This window comes from Psammomys obesus, unplaced genomic scaffold, assembly GCF_907164565.1.
Source record: "Psammomys obesus unplaced genomic scaffold, mPsaObe1.curated_primary_1811, whole genome shotgun sequence".
In the NCBI taxonomy this organism is placed as follows: domain Eukaryota; kingdom Metazoa; phylum Chordata; class Mammalia; order Rodentia; family Muridae; genus Psammomys; species Psammomys obesus.
In genome coordinates, this window is record NW_026593286.1 from 35,670,843 (window position 1) to 35,694,637 (window position 23,795).

General features: G+C 38.9%; 1 protein-coding gene across 2 annotated transcripts in view; it reads left to right on the forward strand.

Annotated features, from left to right (window-relative positions):
• The first annotated feature begins 349 nt into the window (after nt 1-349).
• The window catches only part of Stk17b (serine/threonine kinase 17b), a 29,697-nt gene continuing 6,251 nt past the window's right edge, over nt 350-23,795 (forward strand). Inside the window, exons 1-7 of one of the 2 annotated variants that reach the window (XM_055616647.1) lie at nt 350-469; nt 8,322-8,480; nt 13,156-13,368; nt 18,645-18,789; nt 20,477-20,603; nt 22,156-22,204; nt 23,265-23,444. In XM_055616647.1, the coding sequence (XP_055472622.1) occupies nt 8,359-8,480; nt 13,156-13,368; nt 18,645-18,789; nt 20,477-20,603; nt 22,156-22,204; nt 23,265-23,444 (836 nt within the window). In that variant the 5' untranslated portion in view covers nt 350-469; nt 8,322-8,358. Of the gene's footprint in view, nt 470-920; nt 990-8,321; nt 8,481-13,155; nt 13,369-18,644; nt 18,790-20,476; nt 20,604-22,155; nt 22,205-23,264; nt 23,445-23,795 lie in introns of those variants that run through there. The other variant, XM_055616648.1, reaches the window with a different exon arrangement.

The following is a 23,795-nucleotide window of genomic DNA, read 5'->3' on the forward strand; positions in this document are numbered from 1 at the left end:
GACTTAAAAAGCAGGACTTGGGTCGTCACGGTGGCAAACAGCCTGGACGCCTCCGGTGTCCCAACACTCACACCTCCCTGGACCACTCGGAAGGTGGAAAACGACGCGCTCGCGGACCCAGCCCACCCCGTCTCCACTGCCAGACTGCCAGCGGCAAAGCCTCCCGGCGCCTGGCGCCCCCGCCCAGGCCCCGCCCACTCCCGCTGCGGCCCCGCCCCGCAGCACGCGCCGCCGGCCGGCGCCCCGCCCCGCCCCCACGTGACGGCCCCACCCTCCAGGAGCGCTCCGACTGGCTGTCCGGCGCGCGGGGGCGGAGCCTCCCGAAGTACAGTGTCCCAGACGCGGCTGCACTTTTCAAACCTCAACTGTAAGAAGCTCGGGTCAGCGTCTGTGCGGTCGCCGCCGGGAGCCGCCTCACCCCGGGCCTGGCTGACGGCGACCGGCCGCGGTGGGCGGGCGGGACAGCGAGGTGAGCTCAGCGCTGTGGAGACGCGGCCCCGTCGGGGGGGCCTAGCCGCGGCCGGGCGTTCCGCGCCGGGGGTCCCGGTGCCCGATCGCCTCCGCGGCGTGCGGACGCGGTCCTCCGTGTGGCTCCGGGGCTCGCGTGCCGTGGGCGCGGGACGCCCTCGCGTCGGCGGGTGGACGCGCCCGGCCGGGAGAGGCTCGCGTGGGGCGCCCCCCGCGCCCCGGAGCCATCCTCAGAATACCCAGCCAGCCGCCTGGGCGCCTCCGGCCCGGCCTCACCGTGGGAAAAAGCGCTGCGTCCTGATGAGCGCGGACGGAGTTGGAGGAAACTTCACGGCCGGGCCGGCTGGGGCTGGGACGAGAGGCGCGCTGCCGTAAGCTTGCAAGTTGAAATTAAGAAATAGGTCTGAGAGCCTGGTAGTTTCAGTCGTACTCGGACCTTAGGTCTGTGTGTGACAGTCGCCGAGGGTTTGGCTGACGTCATGTTTACACATCCATGGCACCGATAACGCCGAACCTTGCCGGTAGGTTTGATACCGGGTGGACTTGTTGAGTTTTCAGGTCGAGGAGAGAGAGACCGTGCCTTTGGCCTCAAGGTCTGCAAAGATAACTAGGCAAGAGGAGGCATGTGAGACCTGGAAGTTGGAGCTCAAGGGGCGCAGGTTTTATTACACAGAGATGGAGACTCGCTTTCTCATTGGTACACCGCTGTACAGCCTTCTCGGTGAAATGCCCAGAAATGGAAGTTACAAGTGTATATATGATTATTTTGCGAGAAAGGTTGCAACTTTGGGCGCATACTTGATTATTCTCTTCTTTTCCCAAGCATTTAATTTATACTTAGTTGTTTTGAGCATGTAAATGAGCCCATTTTTTAATATTTGTTTATAACATGTTATGTTTTGATTGGTCACGTTGTTCTTTCCAGCTAGTTCAGAAGAGGATGTACTTGAGAAATCTGAATGGTAAAATGGTAGGTTTTTTTTTAATCATTTAAGGGTTAGATTCCATTTTACATTGTAATAGTTCCTGGACAAGCAGTACCTTGAGTGGTGCCATTAGTAAACGGTATGATAATTCATTTTACAACAGAGACCCAATTTTCCATTTGATGATTGACAAGCTCAGTGTAATGTTGGCTCGCCATTATTTCCGTTTCTCAATATCTTCTCATCCTACTTCCCAGTTACGGGATTTGTTTCTTGTTCTGAAGGTGGGAAGAGGTGGCGGCGTCCGGCCTTACTGTCTTGGCCCAGTATCAGGCTGGTTCCATCCCTGGGACTGTAACCCTGCTGTAATCGATACTCCAGTGGTTGGACTAGAGTCAGTTGGCTTCCTACTGTGATTTTCAGGGGATTAAGTTATTGAGTTATGCTTGCTGTTGAGTTTTAAAAACAAACATAACAGTGCAGGGCTGTCAGGAGAATACGTAGAACATGGAAATCATCTGTCAGCACCAATGCTGTCTTCCAGTCTCTGGCCAACCGACACAGAATCTTCAACATGACAGAACGTTGTCATTTCTTAGGGATGAGATAAGCACATCTTCAGTTTCTCTGTTTCCTGGACACAACTCAGTCTTGTTGGTGGCCATGTAGAAGAGAGAAATTGCTTCCCAGCCATATTACCTCAAACTTTGTCGTGAAGGTGTAGATTTGTCAGTCTTTGGACAGGACGAGTACGTGGCCTTCAGGGTGTTCTTAGCTAGCACAGATACCTACATGAAAACAGTCTTCATGAAACCTAGTTTGGAGCAATCAGTAAGCGCAGACTGAATGGTTTTTTATTTTAAATTATAAAAGATGCTAAAATAATTTTATTCACATTTCTGAATTATGTGACTACCTTGTTTTGAGCTGAAATTCTATTAGAGCAATTTTAAATATTTATTTAGCCAACTGCTGAAATAAGCAGAGACTGTTGAAAGCTTTGGTACTGCAATTTCAAGATAAATCTCAGGTAGGCTAATCCTTTAGATGTACCTAAAAAGGCAATTGGTTATGTGTTATTACAGCATTTTGTTCAGACATTTTAAATTCTTGCTAAGTACACCATGCTGAGCTGCTTAAGCTGAAGCAAAAGGTCACTGTCCTTTAGACACCAGATAGGACTGCAACCCAGCGTTAGATTTCAGGTAGAGGGCATGTCAGGAGTTCTCTTGTTTGAAGCATAAAGGTAAGGCATTAAGTCAACCTGTGGGTTTGAGGCAAGGCTTCCTGAGGCAGAGCATGAGTAAGAAGTAGCCACGTACAGAAAGCTAGAAAGGATATTTCAAGCAAAGAACTAAAGCAAAGAAGTGGAAATAAAATATGAGATTGAATCATGACAGGAAATGAAGCTAGTGTATACTCAGCTTCCAGGGTCTTTGAGTGTCATGCTACAAAGGATTTTAAGTTATAGTTCCTGGGGCTAATAAAGGAATCAAAGCAGGCAACTTATTTCTTAATGCTTTCATTAATGTACTCTGTAATTTCTACATTCATAAGCTCTTTCACTTGGAAACCTTGAAATGAATATTGCAATGAATAACTTTTAAATGGAGCTAGTTAGAGATTTAAAGGATGTTTATTTAGTGTTCATCACACTTGCTTTCTTCATTCAGTCAAGGCACAGATCAAATCTAACATTTCATTCTTTTCCTTCCTTCATTGATCCGTATCTCAGTCCTTATTGTAATTATTCTAATGGGAGTTAATGAAAAAAATTGGAGAAAGTATGACACCATGCTAATATGATTAAAATCTTACTTGTATCCTCTGTTATGCACTTATGCCTTCTGGCACTGTGCCTGTAATTCTTTACAAACAAAATTTAGTAAGTCCCTGAAGATATTTTTATTAGCATTGTCTGATAAAACATTGTCTTCATAGTGAGTAAGATATTCGTAATTTGTGAATTTAGAATAAATTATATCCTTACTTAGAATTGGTTGTACCTATAAATTGTAGAAGAGAAGATCTATAGATTGTTTATTAGAAGCAAGAGAATTTGGTGGTGGTTTTAGGGCCTACAAGGAGAGACAGAGAACTGATTGGTAGCCCTCATGTGTCTTACATGACAGGCAGCCCTTGTTTGTAAAGACTTTGGTTGACAGAGGTGACATTTATGCTTCATTATATGCAAAATTGACTAGAGGAAGTGAAATGGGAAAACAGACTGACAACTCATTTAAGTGTAGTAAAAAGGCAAACAAGAAAGCTGTATGGATCCTTAAACAGCTTCTGACGCAGGTATATTGGCAATAGGTAGATGTGCCTAAGATTCAGCTTCTTGAAATGTCTTCTGAGACAAAGCTTGCATTTTGGAGATGTAGAGCCACAATGAACTGACTCATAATATCAAAACTCATTTTTGCATTTAAATGTATTTGAAAACTTGCAATTGCTTAACATTTGATTATATCCATTGTCATACAAGTATGGCTTATTCATTCATTATAATGACTGTCAGTTCATATGAGTGTTACAGAATTTGTTAGGATATGAAGTTTATATATGCCAAAGCCCAGTTAGAAAAGTCCTTTAAGTAGGCTGATCAGTAAGATCCAATTTAGGTTGTCATGTTAGGGTTATTTTTATAAAACTATGTTTATTTCTCATTTCTCTCTTAACCTGGCTATCACACAAATAATTGAGACTCAGTTATATTATTTTAACAAGCTTCACAGCACAATCCTGAGCAGTATTAACTCTCTTCTTAGCCCTTTAAACTAATTTGGCTTCCTCCCAGCATGCATCCCAGCCAAACTTGTACTTTGTAGCTTTCTTTGCTGAGCTCTCTCTCTCCTTGTTCCTCCTGGACATCTACCTGTGGCTGCATCTTTGGCTGAATCCTCTAACTCCTCCTCCCTTGGCTGGCAGGATGTCCAGCCTTATTCTCTCCCTTGCTCAGTGATTGGCTGTAAGCTGCTTTATTGACATATCAGGGGACAATTGAGGAGCACTGTTTACACAACATTTAGACAGGAGATTCTCAGAACAAGGATTACAACCAGATATGGGGAATACATCAATATTTGAATTACAATATTTGAATTGTAACCTTATGCCTACACTATCATTACGCATTTTGGTTCCTATTATTTAAAAGAAGAGTATTTTCTCTTCATATAACTGAATTACAGGCTTTGCCAAACAATTCTAATTAGCTTTTGGAGGGTCCCAGTATAAATCTGGACTTACAAATCTCAATAGTCACTATCATTCCTACCTACCTACACAAATATGTGTGCTATTATTTGAAAAATTCATACAGGTATACAATGTGTTATAATCACATTTCCACCCTCTCCCTGCATCTTTTGTTAGAGCTTGCTGCCATCTCCCTCCTAACTTCCTGTCCTTAGTTCTTTGATCTCCCTGAGTCTAGTTGGTGCTGTCCATGCGCACTCATCACCCACATGAGGAATCCTTCAGGGGCCACGCTCCTGAAGACCGGTGGCTCTCCTCCACTAACAGTCTCAGCTACTGTAGGCTCCTCAGCTGGGGCCAGGGCCGTGGGGGCCTCTCCATGCTGGAACTCAGCAGCTGTGAGTTGTGTGCGGCAGCCGTGTCTTGTCTGAAGGACACCACAGTGCTCCTCCCTGTCCTCCAGCTCTTATGTTCTTTTCTCAAATGTTTCCTGGAAAAAAAAAACAAAACATTTTTAATGTTACTGACTAGTCATTATATAGAGTTAAAACTAAGTTTATTCATAAAATGTGAAGTATTTTTATGTACATTTAAACAATGTAATGATTTTTGTTTAGTAAATAGCCTGAAGTTGTCCATGGTCTCTGCATGAGCTCTGACCTGTGATTTGGGTAAAGAACACCATCAGCTATATGTAAATGCAAAGAAAAACCTGACCAGTAATGGCTCTTGAACTTCAGGCAAAGTCAGTTCTTGCTGTGTACATTAACACCTTTGTGTTTTCTGGCCACACATCCACAGCCATTTTCTATAATAAGGAAGACTTTGTGAGTTTTTTCATTGTGTAGTCATATTATTTTAAGTTTAAATATTCGTTCTTAGGAGGTGACATGGCAGCCATCACACTTGTCTATATTAATTATTGAAGTAGTTCTTGAAGTTTATATAAGCTAGAAATAAATTCTAATTACCATAATCTCACTAAGAATGACTGCTATGAATATTTTACTATAATTTTCCAATCTTCTGTTGACTTTAACAGTCTACCTGCAGATTTATCATATTGTTTATACACTTTTATGTCTTTACTTTCATACTTACTGTGTTAAAAAGTAATCTTTGAAAGTACAACTTTCTTGAGTGTTATATATGTTGGATTTTAGAGTTTATGAATTCAACAGGTCTTTGGAGTGTTTTTAAACTTATAAATCATGCGTAACTAAGCATAACTCTTTAATGCAATAAAAGGATCATATTGTCACTTGAAATTTGATAATAGAAAATAGATAATAGAACATTTATGAAATGTTCTAGACTCCAAAATCTATATGAAATAAAAATTAAAACTCATGAGCTTGTCTCTCTGATTATCATGTTCTTCGTTGGTGAAAAGTGTTGGGAAGATAGCCTAGTTATATCAGTGATTAAGCCTGTCCCTTCTCTTTGTAGAACTGAGAATAACATAAGCATAAGCATAAGTGTAGACTTTCAAGTGTAGGTACAGAATTCTAAAGTCCAAAGGTGGTAGAGAAAAGGCTTGCCCTAACTGGCTGACTGAAGATTGGTAGCTGCATTGATTTTTAGACAATGAAAGGTGACCGGGGAAACAATGCCTTTGGAACTAAGAAGGTTATGAAGACGTTAGCTGAGCACCAGGTGTGATAGCACAGGCTGTAATCCTAGCACCTAGAGATAGGATTATAACTAGTTCAAGGTCAGCCTAGATTACACAGAGAGTTCTAGGACTGGACTGCATAGTTGAGACCCTTAAAAAAAGAGAGAGCTGTTTACTTTGGCTATTTTCTGACAGTGTTTTCATATGTCTTTCATGTGTTTTTATGTCTTTTTTTTTCTTATAAGAACACCAGTCGTGCTGGATTAGAGCCCTATCTTAATGGTATCATTTTAACTCAGTCACCACCTTAAAAGCCCTTATCTGAAAAAGCAGTTGCATTGTGAGGTAGTGGGGGTTAATATTTCACTTAACAGACACAGGAAGATGTAGTTTGGCCTATAATGGTAGCTGCTAGGATTTGAATATATTTTACCCTCCAAACTCTTGTTGAATTCCCTTTGTGAGGTGCTTTTTTCCTCCTCTTAAGACAAGGTTCTGTTGTATAGTCCCGGCAGACCTCATGTTCACTGTGTATTTCAGGCTTGCCTCAAACTGTTAGCAGTCCTACCCTAGGCTTTCAGACTGCTTTAGTCTTCTGAGTGCTGGGATTATAGGTGTATGTGCCACCACACCCAGCCATTGTGAGGTGTGAAGAGGGTGAGGACCTCAAGTCTGTGGTTAGAGCCACTGGGAAGTGATTAGGATTAGATAAGGTCCTTATATTGGAGCCCCCGTGGTGTGGTGATGAAGTATGCTAGTGGCTTTCTGAAAGCAGGGAAAGAAACCAGACGTACACACACTTATCCCTTGCAATGTGATTCTGTGATGTCTCTGGACTCTTCAGCAAGAAGGCCAGCATCATTTGAGGCTCCTATGCCTTGTACTCCAGAACTGTAAGCTAAAATAAGCACATTTTTCTTTATTAATAGCCTGCCTTGGGAATTTCAATATAGTAACAAAAACCAGACTGATCCCATGGGGAACTTAGAACTATGTGTATGGCCTTTAGCTGTACTGAAAAGTAAATGGGATTCAGACCCAGCAGCATTTCAGCACAGTTCCCCCAGCATTGGCGTTCCTAGAGATGTATCCCAGCTATTTTCCCCAGAGCCAAAGGTCAGAGAGAGACGATTTACAGATTTGAAAATCAAACAAAATAGGAACAGAAAGGCCGTACTCCAATCACACTGCCTGTTTGCCAAGTAGAAGATAGTAGTTGGCATTTGTATGTAGCAAAAAACAAACAACAAACACAGTTGCTCTCAAGCAGGAAGTGGGGAGGGGGATGTGGCAATGGAAACAGTCTAGAGAGTTTTTATTGGAGAGTCCTAGCAGAATAATTCTTGATCTTTCCCTAGGCAGATGTGGCAGAGAGTCCACCATAATTACACAAACTTGGTTAATATGAAATAGTAATTTCATATTAAAACTGGTTTCATAAAGTACCAAAAGTTGCAGACAGTATGAACTTCAGATATGGATTTGACTCTGAGTTTTATTTATGATGAGTCACTGACCCAGCAAAATGATTAGAGTTTTCACAGATGACACGCTCAGCACTGGGTTCTGCCAAGGGAAGAACTCCTAAGGTCTGGGGAGTTTCTGGATTTAGTTTTGGAAAGTAGCCAATCAGTGAGCAAGTTCTATTTCTTGTCTTTCACAGGACAGTAATAAAACTCAAAAAATCTGAATTTGCTACCAACATTGTTTGGTCATATGAAGTTGAAACAAAGTCATTACATTCGTATATTAAGTTCCAACATCTGTAAGGCTGTACCTTAAAAGAATGATAAGTCATAATCAAATAAAAATGATACCTCATTCTACTTTTATCAAGTATTTTTTGCTGTTTTTATAGCAGTTTCATTGAAATGACGTCGGTAGCTTTGCTTAGGTGCATAGGGGAGAGGTGCCAGTGTTTGTATGTGCTTCTACCATTCTGTTGATGTGAACAGAAGAAGCTCCTGAAATAGGCAGTGTCTGTGTTGTTCTATCTAATACTATATTTGGACTTGTCTAATGTGATGCACATCCTGCCAGCCCGAGATAATGTCTTTTTTTCTCAGTTACATTTAAGTTACATCCTTTCTCTTCCTGTCTCTTTTAACTAGGTGAAGTGCCTAGAGAAGCAGTCTAGCAGTCATCAACATGTCTCGGAGAAGGTTCGATTGCCGGAGTGTCTCAGGCTTGCTAACTACAACCCCTCAAACGCCGATAAAGATGGAGAATTTTAATAATTTCTATACACTTACATCAAAAGAACTCGGGAGGTAAGGAAAATTTGATGTGAGTACTGTCTAGATTCAGATTTCTTATTTGTGTTATAAAACACACTTGGAACCATTATCAGTAATTAGAAAGAAAAGCCATCATCTCTGCTTTCTTAACCGAGCAGAAAATCAGTTCTGTGGAGGAGTTCATATCAAACATCCCTCGCAGCTTCAGATCTCTTTTCTTTCTGCATCTGCGTCTGCATCTGTGAATGGGAAGGGACGGATCAGGCTGCCACGTGCTCATCTGCACTCTGCTGTTGATTGTGTGTGTGACTTCGTTTAGATTATAATACTTCCTAGTGCCAATGTCATCTGAAAAGGAGATGAGGATAATTGCATTTAATTTATTAGGATTTTGTAAGGTTAAATTACTTAATATTTATAAGGTGCTTAGTACAGTATTAAATGTTTTCATTTAATACATTCTTTTTTATTTCTAGCTACTGTGGCTGTCTAAAAGAGAAATAGAGAAATGCTTCTTTATTCCACACATGTGTACTCATAAATATTAAACTCATGTCTGATATCACAAAGAATTGGTGTTTTATATAAGTAGAAGCCTGTATAAAATCTGCCTTGGCTTAACCAAATTACATTTCTATGGCTAAGCTTGCTGTTAATGTTTAGTAGTACAGTAATTTTTAAAATGTATGAGACTTAGAAAAACTATGCCAAGTTATTTATCTGATATGTGTCTTCTTTTTAACTAAATGTGATTATGAAGGGTTAGAAGATAGTAGTCATATAGTTTTTTGTATGTGTGGAGGTAAATGTTTTTGCTTATGGTTTATAAAGTGTTTTTATTGATGGATGAACAAAACAAACAACTTTATGATTAATTTTTACCTGAAGATCTTCAGCATGGGATCTCAAATTGGCTAGACTATGAAAATGAATTCTTTGTGTCTTTTATGTATAAGGTAGAGGCAAGTACTGGCCTTCCCTTGTTCTTTAGGTGTTTCACGCAGCCTTTTTTCATAACATAAAGATGAACCATTTTGCAGACATAGAATATTTTGCTTTCCGCTCTGCTAATCTCTACATGATAGGTAGACATGGCTTTCTTTTGGTAGCTGTAATATACACTTAGATGAGAGTCTTTAAAACAGTTAAACAAAGCTGAACAGAAGTAGAGTCCTTAAGTGCGTATCATGTGATCAGTATGTAGACGGCCTTCCTTGGTCTCTTCTGGACCACCTTCTGCTTTTGATTGTTCCTGTAAAACAAGAGGCTTTGTATTAGACACAGCGTTTTGTTCATAGCTTATTTTTTAGATTATAAGCAGACTGCTGAAGAAGCCCAGTATTCCATTAGATGCTCTTTCGCCTCCTTCAATAATTGTTCCCCTCTCTCCTTTTCTTCTTCCTTTCTTCTATCCATTTTTACCACTAGGGATGCCCAATTTGTGTCTTGTACCATCATATTATTCTGGCCAAGCTACTTACTTGAGTTACCTTTGCTCTGGATCAAAATTTGTGAGATGTTCTTAACTGTGTAGTATTCTTTTTTTTTTTTTTTTTCTTAGTTGAGATGATAGAGTAAATGTGTTCAAGTTGCCTTTATTGTAAAACATTTGGCAACTGCTCTGAACAGATACTTAGACAAAGACATAAGCATTCCTACCTGTTCTTCAAGGTCAGTAATTGGATGAGTAACTTTAGTAGATTAACTAAAAAATAATAGGTATGGAAGCTAAAGATGGTTTTCTTCCTTAACTTTGTAGAGGACTTGACTGTTAGCTTTAAATTGTCTATGGTGAGGTGATGTCACAAGGAACCAGCATGAACTGTAGTTAGTTTGCTTTTAAATGTTTTAAAGCAAAAGCTTATCATAGGGTCTCATTAAAACAGTCAGATTGTGTGTGTCCCAGTGTTGGATGTCTTCATGAAAGAGACTTAATCGCATCTTTGAATTGCTTTGGGCTAGTGACTCACATGGTAAATATTGGTGCATTTAATTTTCAATGTTGGCAATTAAAAATCTTATTTTTAAAATCTTCCATGCACTTTAAAGTCCTGTCAAGCTTGTAACCAGTCTTAGGATGCAGGCCTAAGGTTCTGACCCTGTTTTCTCTGGGAGGCTTGCATAATTTATAATTTAGAAGCATAATTCTAGCCTGTGGAAAACTTACAAGCTGTCTTTCTATATCAGCTGGCTTTAAAATTAATTTTAAAATGTCAGTGTTTGAGAACATATTTCCCTTTTACACCACAAAAGAAAATAGATAATGTAAGTCTAAGTTCATTTTTCACTCTTCTCAAAAACTGCATTGTTCCTGTTTTTTAACATGTTGGGTAAGTTTTTTTTCCACCCCTCCCCCAGCCGGGGCAGAGTTTCCTAGGCCTGTGGTTAGAAGGGAGAGGCAGATTCAGAAATAAACGTCAGCTTCCTTTGTGGCTTCCCTCCCCATCTCTTCATATTTCATTGTGTGTTCTAGCATGCAGAGGGTAACGGTTAGACTTTTCACTGCTGGGAAACCTAGTCAGCCTTGCCCTTTGATGGTGGATGTTGCTGATTATTATTAATCGTTTTAAGATTTTAAGGTTTCTTGGCTATTTCTCTTAAATTTGGTACAGGAACATATACTGAAGATTATTGTTAGACTTCCAAACTACAACTGGCATCTTAGAATATAAAACAGATACTTTTTCCCCCCTTAAAGCCTCTGATAATATTTGTCTTGTTTCACAGTATTCTGAGGAATATAGCATTATAATTATGTGTAAATATATTGATGTAACTTTATTGACATCTCAAATTTTTAAAAATGCAAATGTGGGCCAGGGTAGAGTGGTGGTACATGCTTTTCGTCCCAGCACTCTGGAAGCAGAAGGCAGCTGCAGATCTCAAGCAGAGGCCAGCTTGGTCCTAGATGGGCAGGGCTACACAGAGAAACCCTGTCACAAAAAACAGACAAACAAAAACAAAAAAGAAAAAGAGCACATGTGGACTTAAGAACATAACACAGTGTGTGTATTACAGTAGTCTCAGGTGCTGGCCCAGAAACACTTCAGGTGCTGTTGTGTCAGCTAGCTAAATACAGATTTTACAGACTCGATTAAGTACATCAGATATGTTTGCTGTCCTCATAGAGCTTTTCCTTAGCAGTGAACACTGTCAGGAGAACCATCACCCATGATGTTGGTCAACTTTGCCCTGGATTCACGAATATAAGAGTAGTTTAAGAAAATCTTAGGAAGGCCTGAAACAGTGAGGTAAAAACATAGGAAACTTGTTAATCTTGCTACTTGTTTTCAAAGCAATCTAGCTCACAGACACTGTCAGATAGCTGGAGTGCAGTGATGTCACCCTACTGTGCACAGTGTGTCTCTCAGATATGTAATACCCTTGGCTTACTGGCTTCTTTCCTAAATTTTACAGGGTGAGGCTTTTTCTAAAACCCCAAATCCTCTTTTTGTTTTAGAGAAGTTTTTGTTCTATATCTGAGTAAGAATTGATAGATGTTAAACTTAATAAATAAATCCATTTTAAGGGGAGAAATTATTCCATAGTTGTGAGACAAGAAAGTTAGAAATTCTTGGCACTTGATAGGAAAGGATCAGGTTTGTACATGCAGCATATTTAGTTGAGGTATCTTTTAATAAGTGCAGGCTTCAGTGTAGTTTGTATACTTTATTCCATATTATTGACTCTGATTTTGAGGTGATTGGGAACTAATGAAGAGAAATCTGTCCTTCTGGTTATTGGAAGTGACAATCCAGTTAAGCAGTTTATTCTCCTAACCCCACACATTGTAAACATGGTTAACCTGCTATCAGTTGACCATCTGTGTTAGAAGTATAGTTCTGAGAGTAAGTGTAGCAGTGAAGTTAAAATACCACAGTTTCTGGAGATTTATTTGTTCTTAAGTTAGTAGCAGAAACTACAGTGTGACTTATCCTTTCTTAGTTATTAAATTGGGATTTTTTTAGACTAAAGCCTAGAAGGTTTAGGTTTCAATCTGAAGACCCTCTGGAATTGAATGTAAACATTCCTATTTAAGGACATTTGCACTTTTGAAGTATGCAAATTAATGATTTCTTTAGTTCTTAAATAATAATAATAAGTAATAAATAATCCTTGTTTCAAAATAGCTTTACACTTTGTAAAATAATAGTACATAATAATATGTATACATAATAATAATATCTATAATATAGTAATAATAATGTAATAATAATAATAATACATGCATATACCGGAGAAATAATCCTTTTGCTTTTAGGATTGGGTAAGATGCTAAGTACTTTTATTAAGGAGTTAAAAGCACATATACTTTTCTAAAATGATAAACATGAGATAGTAAACTGGTGATCACCCTTAATTTCTTAGTTGATCATAAAATGCATTTGAATGCCCTCCATAGAATCTGTATCCCCTAGGTATTTTTTAAAGGCATAGAGTTGGTAGGCACATGAAATTATCAAATACACTGAAAATACATTATACCAATAGCAAAAACAGTTTATCTGTTTTACTGATAGTAAAAATAGTTTATCCTGCTATGATAGTTAATCATCTATGTTTTATGTGGTAGCATTGTAGACTTTATAGAAGAGCATATGGTATTTGAATCAGCTTGTAGAGAAAAGAAAATTTCTTAATGCCACAGGTATATGAAAGAGTTCACTTTAAGTTGGTGGTATAAAATTGGCCTTTTCTTTCTCTCTAGAGGAAAGTTTGCTGTGGTTAGACAGTGTATATCAAAATTGACTGGACAGGAGTATGCTGCCAAATTCCTGAAGAAGAGGAGAAGAGGGCAGGATTGCCGGGCAGAGATCGTGCATGAGATAGCCGTGCTGGAGCTGGCCAGGACATGTCCCCATGTGATCAATCTGCATGAGGTCTATGAAAATGCAACTGAAATCATTTTGGTGTTAGAATAGTAAGTATGTGCTTCCATAAGTTTAAGGTGTTTATTTTAATTGATGCAATATGGTGTGAAATGTCGAAGATAATAGCAGTATGACAACATTTATAAAGATGCCGGTTGATAAAATATTAAACATAGTTTACAATCAAACATTTTGACAAGGCTAAATGTATAGCCTCACACATATACACCAAAACTAATTAACAGCAGGTAATAAAAAATAACACAACAGTTTGGGAATATAGTTACAAGAATTTAATTTCATATTAATAGTACATATATTGAGGTTTTCTTCTAGAAATAATCTAATGACAAATAAAATTGAAGTCATTTTTATGTTTTGCTAATCTGTTTTAATAAAACATGTCCAAGGAAATGATTCAAGAAGAGGGCTTGCAGAAAGATGAGTACTACATTGTTCAGACATTTATAGTACATATGATGTAAAAAGCAATATCAGCAACAGCCAAAAGAGAGAAAAAAAGTATCTCTTGTTAGTGAAAAAATTGAAAACATTAAAATACTCAGTAATTGATGAAGTGGTATGCGTATATGGGCTTGCTAACCCATAGATCCACATCTGATACAGTTACAAGTGTTTTAAGATGGGCAACATTTGAAAGAGATTAGTAAATTAATACTGAGTTCACCTCTGGTTTAGATAGGTTTTAGTAAAGTAAATCCAATGTAGCACAAACTCAAAAAGATAATTACTATTTAAAAGAAAATAATGCTACAAACTATAGTAATTCTTTTTATCAGCCAATGTACACAATATATTGCCCTTTGAATTTAAAAGTGTATTTGTCCTATTTTATTTTATTTGTACATGTGTGTATATGGAGTATGTGTGATGTATGTGTTTATATGTGGTATGTGTGTGTAATGCATAGTATGTGGAAGCCGGAGAGAGATTTTAGGTGTCTTCTCAATTGATCTGCACTTTATGTATTGAGTCTGGGTCTTTATATATTGAGTCTGGGTCTTTCGCTGACCCTGAAGCCAGCTCCTTCTGCCAGTCTTGCTGGCTTGTTGGGTCATTGGATTTCCTGTCCCTTCCTCCTGTGCATTAGGATTGTGGGCGGGCTACCAGATGTGCTTGGTGGACAGAACTTGGTCCTCATGCTTGCTGGGCAAGTCCATTACCTCCTGACTCACCTCCCCAGCTCTTACAACTTTTGTTTTAGTATTCATATTGTAAGGAAGTAAAGACTTATTCATGTTTTTTTCAAATCAATTGTTTTGTGCAAGGAAACAGATTTGACTAAAACTAGTTTGAATGAAAGCGCTGATTTTTAACAAGTTAAACTGACATGTAGTTTACTGAACAATGAGTAGTATATACATTTCTCAGAACAAGATGCCATGAAAATGTGTTACAGAAGCTGCAGAGTGAGTTAGAACAGCAGGAAAGATCAGGACACTACCAATGCCATTCCATTTTTCATTTTTGTCAAAGGTTCTTCAGCTGCCTTTCCTCTAATTTCCTGTAAACCGTGGGGAGAGTAGCTAATATTAGGAACTGGTAAGGAAGTATTAGGTGTGGTGATGAATACAGGACACTGACTGTGTTAATAAAATCCTGTTTGGAGTTCATCTGGAGAACTACAACAAAACATGATATATTTTATGTGTAGATTGTGTTCACAGTCTCATAATGGTACCCTACCCAATGAATTAGTAAACCTGATGGTGATCTCACTGCCTCTGACTGAAATATAACCAGCCCTCAACAAGTGTTTGAGTAGATCAGCATATTTAATTTTTTTAAGTGACTAAGACTAGAATTTATTGGTAGGATTGGGGCTTGATCGTGTCTGTCACTTTGTGGTGGCAGTGTCATAGTAGCCATTCATTCTCATTTAGTCCTCACAGTTTGGCTGGAGATGATTTGTTTTAATAAGGAGACATACTTTTTATATGGTTAAAATGAAATACTGGATGGATTTACTCTGATCATTGCAAATTAAATTTTCACCTCAGACCATCCCGTGTACTCATTTCCACTTTACAAAATTTCAAGCCTATGAACACTTGGAAAAATGGTATAATCGGCATGCACGCCTTCTTTCCTTTGATTCCTCAGTTGACATGTTGACTTCTTCACTGAACGTGGTGTTTCTTTTGTGTACTGCAGGATTTGTTGTGAAGAATAAGGCATTCTGCACACCAACATGACTATCAAACGCAAAGTCAGCATACGTTTTAGCTGGGACCGTTATATGTAGTTGTATTTTATTTTTTATGACATTGACTTTTGGGGGTTGTGAATGATCACGTGTCACAGGAAATGTCACGTATTCTAGGTTTGTCTGACTGTATCCCCATCATTAGAGTGTAACATGTTTGGCAAGGACAGTAATGTGGGTGATGTGTGTTTCCTGATGCATCACATCGGGTGGCATTAACGTCAGCTGGTTTTATTACTGGTTTTGTTAAATTTGAAGATGAGTAAGGCAGTCTGCCAGATCTTCATTATAGAGGAAGTTAACTAATCTGAGTGATGCTATTGAGTGCCCTGCTCTTTGACAGATTTCCATCCAGAAATGTCAGTAACCATTGACATACTTGATGAATTGGCATCCCTAGAGGATGTCAGAAAATGGTTCATTATAAATTCATTAAACTGGCATTCTTCGTATAAAAGTGTTTCTTTTCTTTTTTTCCTCCCTTTTTACTATCACTATGTATTCATGGTTTTGTTAAACTATTAAATTGAATTAATTTAAAACAACCCATTATGATCAAATTAGTAGGTCCCAATCAGCTTCTTCCATTATTTTTCCTTTATTCCAAATTTGTCCTGAATTTATCGAAGATTAAAATGTGTCAAGTAGGCTCGAAATCTCCATTCTGTATCTTTCTGATGTGATCAAATCAGTGTCTGCAGCCTTCCTGGCTCTGCACACCAAGGTCTCATTGACTTTTCCATGGCTGAACTGGTCAGCCGCCTCTACACGACTCGCTGGTTTCAGTGGGGTGGCATCCGTCAGTTCAGCATAAACCTGCTAATACCACACCTGGGAGCAAGCAACTGGAGTACCCCTCCATCTCTCTTTTTCTTTTTCTTTCTCTTTCTTTCTTCCTTTTTGTCATTCCTTTAAACTGAAGTATGGCCCACTATGGCATGTATTCAGAGACTCAGAGTTACAGAGTTAGGTTAGATCCATTTGCTTCTATTTATAGTCAGTATTGTATTGGGATTTCACTTTTAGGAACCCCTTAAAAATCATTTCCAACTATAAGAAAGGTTTGCATGATTTAGAACTCAAAGACTTGTAAGAAAGCTTGGTGTGTGTGTGTGTGTGTGTGTGTGTGTGTGCGCGCGCGCACGCGCGCGTGTAAATGGAACCCAGGACCTCATTCATTATAAGCACATGCTGTATCACTGTGTCATGTCTCCAGAACCATATATGGCTAATTTTCAAGAGACTCCATTGCATGGCCTGCTGTTTTATTTGGCCTGTTGTACATAGGTGGAGCTTCAGGGCAAATTCCTGGAAGTTGATTGCTGGCTCAAAGGATAAATGTGTGTCCAACTATACACAATGTCTGAATCCCCCACAGTCATTTAAAAAAGTAGTGTTATGAGTTACTGCATTTGCTAACTTTGCAATAATGTATAAACTTTCTTTAGCAATTAATATGGCTAGGAGTTCTGATAGTTCTATTGTATTTTTATATTTTCCTGTTTTGCCTCAATTAATCTAATTTTTTAGCCAAATTGTTTATTTTTGTAAATGAAGCTGAAGTTCTTATGATCACTTTGTAACTTTTAAATAAAAACCTTTTATTTTTATCGAAATATATAGCTTGCATAAAAATACTTTATTCCAATTATAATGTCTCTGTAACTGTTTTAATCCTTTTTTTGACTGTTTAAATAAATAAATGGCTACTTTTCTAGAAGGTGGTATTGTTACATCTTTTTATAGGTTGAGGAGAGATTTTGAGACTAGTCCAGTCACTGATTTCCACTCCATGAAGTGAACACTTTGTCCATATTAAGTGCTTTAAAAGCATGTGCATGTAATTAAGGAAAATACCTAACCAAAGAGAATATGTTTTCTGAATGAACACATGATATGAAATTTTTAATAATGCTCAATTTTGAGCAAACTAAGATTAATTATGGCATAGACTTACTGACTATGGGACAAAAGCTGCCCTTGAAATAGAATAGCTTGAAAGGGGAACTTGCTTATAGTTTACAAACAGTAATTCTGCAGTTATGTAGGACAGAAATACCTTTTCTTGTAGGAAATTACAAAGTTCTGTCTGTTAAATATGTCATTTGAAAGTCCAGTATATTAGCTAATTTAGCAGCAACCAGACTGACACTTGGGCAGACTTGATTTCTATGACAACCCCCCACACACACACACACACAGTACCCTGCTCACGGTCTTGCTCTATGATTTTCTCCGCTCATGGTGTATTCTGTGCCTTGTAAAGTGCCTAGCAAACACATTTCTGAAAACCTAAAGTGTCATCTCTTTGCTTTCTTAGAATTGTATTCGCGGTGTTATGACTGCTAATCTCATCTTGGTCCCATTACAGGGATGTAGTTAGACCACTCCACTTTTGAGTGGGATTTTTTAGTCACAGTAAAGAGTGTAACTAAAGAGGGAGGGGTGCAGGTGGATTGCCAGCCGACACCATGGACTCCCACTCCTTCCTCAGGAGCCCCTGGGGAAGGGTGTGGAAGGTAAACACTGATGCACAGGTGAAGTTTTCATGAAGACACATTTATTTCTTTGCTTGCAGTTTTTTCCTATCTTGCCTTCCAGTGCCTGCATTTGTAGTTTACTAATATAAAAGCAACAGCCATGTGAAATTTCTGGCACTTAGACCACCTTTATCATGATACCTTGAGTCAGACAATATGTTAGTTCCTCATGAATTTTCAGGTTTTGGATGTGTGGGACAGGAGGAAGTGGAGTGTGTGTCATTGGTACCTTCAAACATGTTCCTCACCAGCTGATAGTTTTTCCTGTGTTGTCATAAACCAGGTGCCAGCATCAAATCTTCATGGCTTTCTATGGCTTGCTATGTACAGATTAATCAGTGACAGCTTACAGCTACAGTGTAAGCTTTGGTGCCTGGAATTTAAGTTTGAGACTATCGAATCCTACACAGAACATGCGTCTTAGTGTCGGCAGGCACTGAAGTGGTTCACACACTGATGTGTACGTGGCCATGTGGCCTCTGCTTAATGGGTGTACAGCATTTAAAGGTTATTTTTCGGTAAATGATTTGTAAAAGGCTCCATTTGAATTTTCTTTCAGTGCTGCAGGTGGAGAAATTTTCAACCTGTGTTTACCTGAGTTGGCTGAAATGATATCTGAAAGTGATGTTATCAGGCTCATTAAACAAATACTTGAAGGAGTTTGTTATCTACATCAGAATAACATTGTCCACCTTGATTTAAAGGTATGGTGGTGTGATTTAAACTGACACAACATTGTGTTCTTTCCGTGCTCTTGGAAGGTGCAGTGTTGGGCTGGTGATAGGGACTGGTTGAGACTGCGGCGGTGCCCTCTGCTCTGTGCGCTGCGTGACTTTACTTTGTGTTGGCAGACCGGCTGCATGTGCGATAAGATTGAATTAGGTCACTTAAACTCCATCACCCTTACACGGAGTTCTGCAGTCCTCCACTCTGCATCGTCTTCCCTAGCACCTCCTCCTTTGAAGTGATTGCTGCTGTTCCCTGTCTGGTACACTCTTTGCTCCTCATTGCTCTGCTGCATATCTCACTCATCTTTCTCTACGGCATCATGGCCTGTCTCAGCAGATTAGTCGGAATCCTTACCAGAACCATGGACACTGGTCACGCTGTCTGTCCATGCTTGTCTTTCCTCTACAGCTGCTCACATGCCTTACAGTCTGAAGGAGCCTGTCATCTTTATAAAACAATGGATTCTGCTCTGCCTATATGGTTTGCCTGCACAAGCCTTTGGGCTCCTTTGCCACTTTCAGAATAAAATTTCAAAATCGCTGTTTATCATGGCCCAGGCCTAGCTCTGATTTCCAATTTTTTTTTCAGCTGTGGATTCAATTTAAATCCATTTGGAAGTTCTGTAAATACTTTGAAATACACGTTGCTTAGATATTTCTCCTATAAATACAAAATAAACAAACAAAACAAAAAAAACCAAGCCCCATCTGTATTTGTTCCCCTGTAGAACAGGAGGAAATGTTTACGGTCTAGCATTCCCACTGTCTCTTCTGTAATCACATGGTTGGGAAAGAGGCAGCAGAGCAAGTGCCTGGGTGATTTTCTCTGATCAGCGACTTTCTGTCCTGATAAAGGCAAAGTGTATTATACCGCATCTCGAGTACTTGAAGTCAGGATGTCCTATAAACTTGGCTTTTCACACCATAGCCATGAAGTTGACAATAGGGTTTGCCTCCTGTAATTGTCTCTTGTCATTTTTTATCAAGCATGGCTGGCATTGTCACCCAGCTTAGTGACTGTTAGGATTTTGCACAGACTTTGAGCAGCACTTGTACATTTATAATGGGCTCTGATAGGGCATCGTCTCTACACCTGTAACCGTAAAGTCAAGTCATGTGGCTCTAGGGGACACTGGAGGATACATGCATCTTACTGACTAAGTGATAAACCTTGGGATAGTCAGGCCCAGCTGTGCAGAACCACTTTCTGCTCTGGACATGGATATGCATGCTGATGTCATGCTTACCTTTCTGTCCCTCAGAGCAGCTTTCTAACTGACATGTTCCTTCTTTTCCTGTAAGACGTAGCTTGAACGTCATCTCTACTGCAGGGCCTTCACAGGTTTGTGTCTGTGTGTGTGTGCCTGTGTGCATCTGTGTGGGTATGTGAGTGTTCGCCACTTGAACTTTTTGGGGGTTAAATTTGGTGCTCTTGCTTTTATTACTAACACATTCCATATCTCATAATCGATCTAACATCCTAAAAACTGAAAATCCTTGACTGCTTTTTAATGTCTTCATTATGAAATGTGTACGCCTTCTAATTGAGAGTCCAACAGACGTTGGGATGAAGTATGCTGAGAAGTGTGTTCTACTCGGTTTACCTGTATCTAGGAGCATCTTTGTTGTCTGTTGCTTATAACCTTTCGTATGCTTTATTTAGCCACAGAACATACTGTTGAGCAGCATTTACCCACTTGGGGACATAAAAATTGTAGACTTTGGAATGTCTCGAAAAATTGGGAATGCATGTGAGCTTCGGGAAATCATGGGAACACCTGAGTACTTAGGTAAGAATTCCATTTTTTATACATTTTAAAATTTATAAAGATACATCTTTAAAAGTATATTTTATGATGGAGTTGTAGCTCATGTGGTGGAGTGCTTGCTTAGCACCAAAAAAACAATACCAGGATTCATTTTATTCAGAAAGTTGAATGCATTCAAATTTAGTTATGACTCATTAGATGACTTATAATGAATATAGAGATATGTAAGCATTTGGAACAACTCACAGGATATTGGCTACGTGTAAAAGTACAGGGCGTGTTTATACTGGCTTTATATGTAGGGAGAAAAGAAAAGCTTAAAAGGGAAATCAGTAGAAAATAGGCAAGAGACAGACTCAATTGGTCCGTGAGCCTCTGAGACCAGCTGAACATGTAGCTCTCATTTCTGCTCCTGTCTAGTCCTGGCCCTGAAGCTGTACGCAGTGCAGTCTTTGGTTTTGCAGGTGCCATTCATTGCTGCTATTGTCTTCAAATGTGAGGGTTTTTAATAGGGCTGTAAAGAGAGGATTCTGGGTAAAAGGGTACCCAAGAAGATGACGAGGCAATCTAGGATAATGTACTAAATCAATACATTTGATTGTGCATACAAAAAATTTTTGTGATATATAAAACAGCATATATGCTGTAATTTTTTATCTTTTTGTTATTGTTCAAATGGACCTTCTGTTGGAAAGATAAAGCTAAGCAGAGGAGGTCCCATGGAAGAGACAGTTATCGCCCGGAAATGAGCAGAGCTCACTGTTGAATGCTCACGTGGCCTGTAGTATCCTAGACGACATAGTTGTAGTTAGTAATGACAGAGCTGCCAGAAGGATGCAGAAAGGTCGTAAATAGTTTGGTGACACTGAAAGCATATCTAATTCAAAGGTGTCAATCATGAGAATGCTAGAGTTGAGACACTGTTTTTTGAAGAGATTATAAAAGCCCATTGAGAAACAGTCCATTCTCAATTGTAAATACTATCTAGAAGTTCACTGCAGGGTTCAGGAAGTATAGATAATTTACTTTCCATTTCATGAGGACAAGGAAAGACACAGGTAGAAATTGCTTAGGGAGTTAGGTTTTTGATAATTTAAGAATATTTAATCTGTTTGAGAATCTTGGCATTTATGAGAAACCTTTTTTTTCCTTACAATGTAATAAGAACATGATCCATTTTACCCTGAAAAGATAAACTTACATGAAGCCAACAAAATAATATACATTAATAACAAAGCAGTTAAACTACAGTTGTAAAGATTGTGGCTCCTACCATTTCATTCCTTCATACTGCTTTTTCTGAGGTCAGCTTGAATGCACTGTTCTCCCGCATAAGAACTGCCAAGCTCCTCTAGGACAGTAGGGACTTGGCCCAATGCCCGCTTCTTCATATGATTTTCAAATATTATATATGTCCTAGTTTCTAATCTCAAAATAATTAAAATTCACTAAATTCCTATTGAGTTCCTATTACTCTGCCTTCCATAAGCAAATCAAGTTCTAATTTAATGCAAGGTGATTATTAGTTTTAAAGTTTACCAATGTTGGGTCTTAATTTAATTTTCTCTTTCAGCTCCAGAAATTCTCAACTATGATCCCATTACCACAGCAACAGATATGTGGTAAGAGTCTATTGTAATCTAAATATCACCTTTCAAAATTGAATAATATATATTAAAATACAGTTTTAATAATAAAAATAAGGCTTTCTTTAAAAGATTTTATTTAAAAGGTATCATTGAAGAATTTTTATCTACCTGTCTTTTTCAGTAAGCTCTTGAGCCAGAGGCACAGAAATGGAAACTCCCTCTCATTGATCACCTCAGTTGAGTAAGAATGAGCCAGCCTATGTCTGACACACACTGTGTAGTCAATGAAATGCTCAAGAAGCCAGGATGATGCCTCAGTCAAAGCGCAATGCCCCGCCTAGCTCTGCGAGTCTAGAGGCATTAAGCATTTGCTGAGTAGAATGAGGTCAGAGGCACACACAGGCTCGGGGTTATAAGGGTTCAGCTCTAGGGAATTGTGGGGTTTGCAGCTTTCTCAAAGAGACCCTCACAGTAAGCAGTACGAGGATGGCACTAGAACTTCTCTTGTGACCACAGATCAACTAACTGACTCTGTAGACCAAGTGAAGAGTTTAGCCTTATTGCCCTGGTTCTTTGAAATTAATGGGTTTGCAACAATACAAAACGTCTGATTGCCAAGTCCACAGTAAAGTATGCCTTGCTCAGTTGTTCTGGCTCCTAATGAGCTTGTCCATAACATATTTGCAGCTCTGAGAAATTTTGCCCATCCAGCTTTGTACTTTTCCTGACTTGCAGACTTGAGTTTTCACAGAGCCCTGGTTACATCACTCAGGGCATTATTGCCATTGGACAGACCAACAAGAGTCTTCAATGAAAGTTGCATAGACTGTAGAGGAAGTGGTGTTTTCAGCAGATTATATTGATGTCATACGTAACATACATATGGCATCCTGTTCTCTTTTTGAGGCAAATGGAAGTGCCACAGCTATTTCAGTTTTTAATGGCACAGCAATCTCTAGAAGCAGCTTAAGTCTTTTTTTTTAAACTGTGCCAGATTTGAGGATATGAATTTTTGGACTACTAATTATATTGCCTATAAATATTGTTAAATTATTGTGCATTTTAAGTTCTTTCTCCCTTATTTGTTTTTCAGGAATATTGGCATAATAGCGTATATGTTGTTAACTCATACATCACCATTTGTAGGAGAAGATAATCAAGAAACATATCTGAACATTTCTCAAGTTAATGTGGATTATTCAGAAGAAACTTTTTCATCAGTTTCACAACTGGCGACAGACTTCATTCAGAGCCTTCTAGTAAAGAATCCAGAGTAAGTAATGACATTAATTAATTGCTGTTACAGAACTAATTGCATGTGCCTATAAAAGATATATTCTGCACAAAAATGTAATTAATGTATGTTTTATATCCCACATTTGGAAACTGCTGGGGATAATGACCTGAAAGTTGAAGGGAACTACTGCGAAAGAGGGTGGCCTAAGGGGAAGGGTGGGTAAGAGACCTCAGTAATAAAAACTGCATTATTGCATGTATAAAATTATTTCAGTGAAATCGTTTTGTAAAACTAAAAATGCTAGTAAAATAACATTATATTAAAGTCACAAGGTACATTCTAAAGTTATATAAATACACAATGGAATACTATTCAGCAATTAAAAAC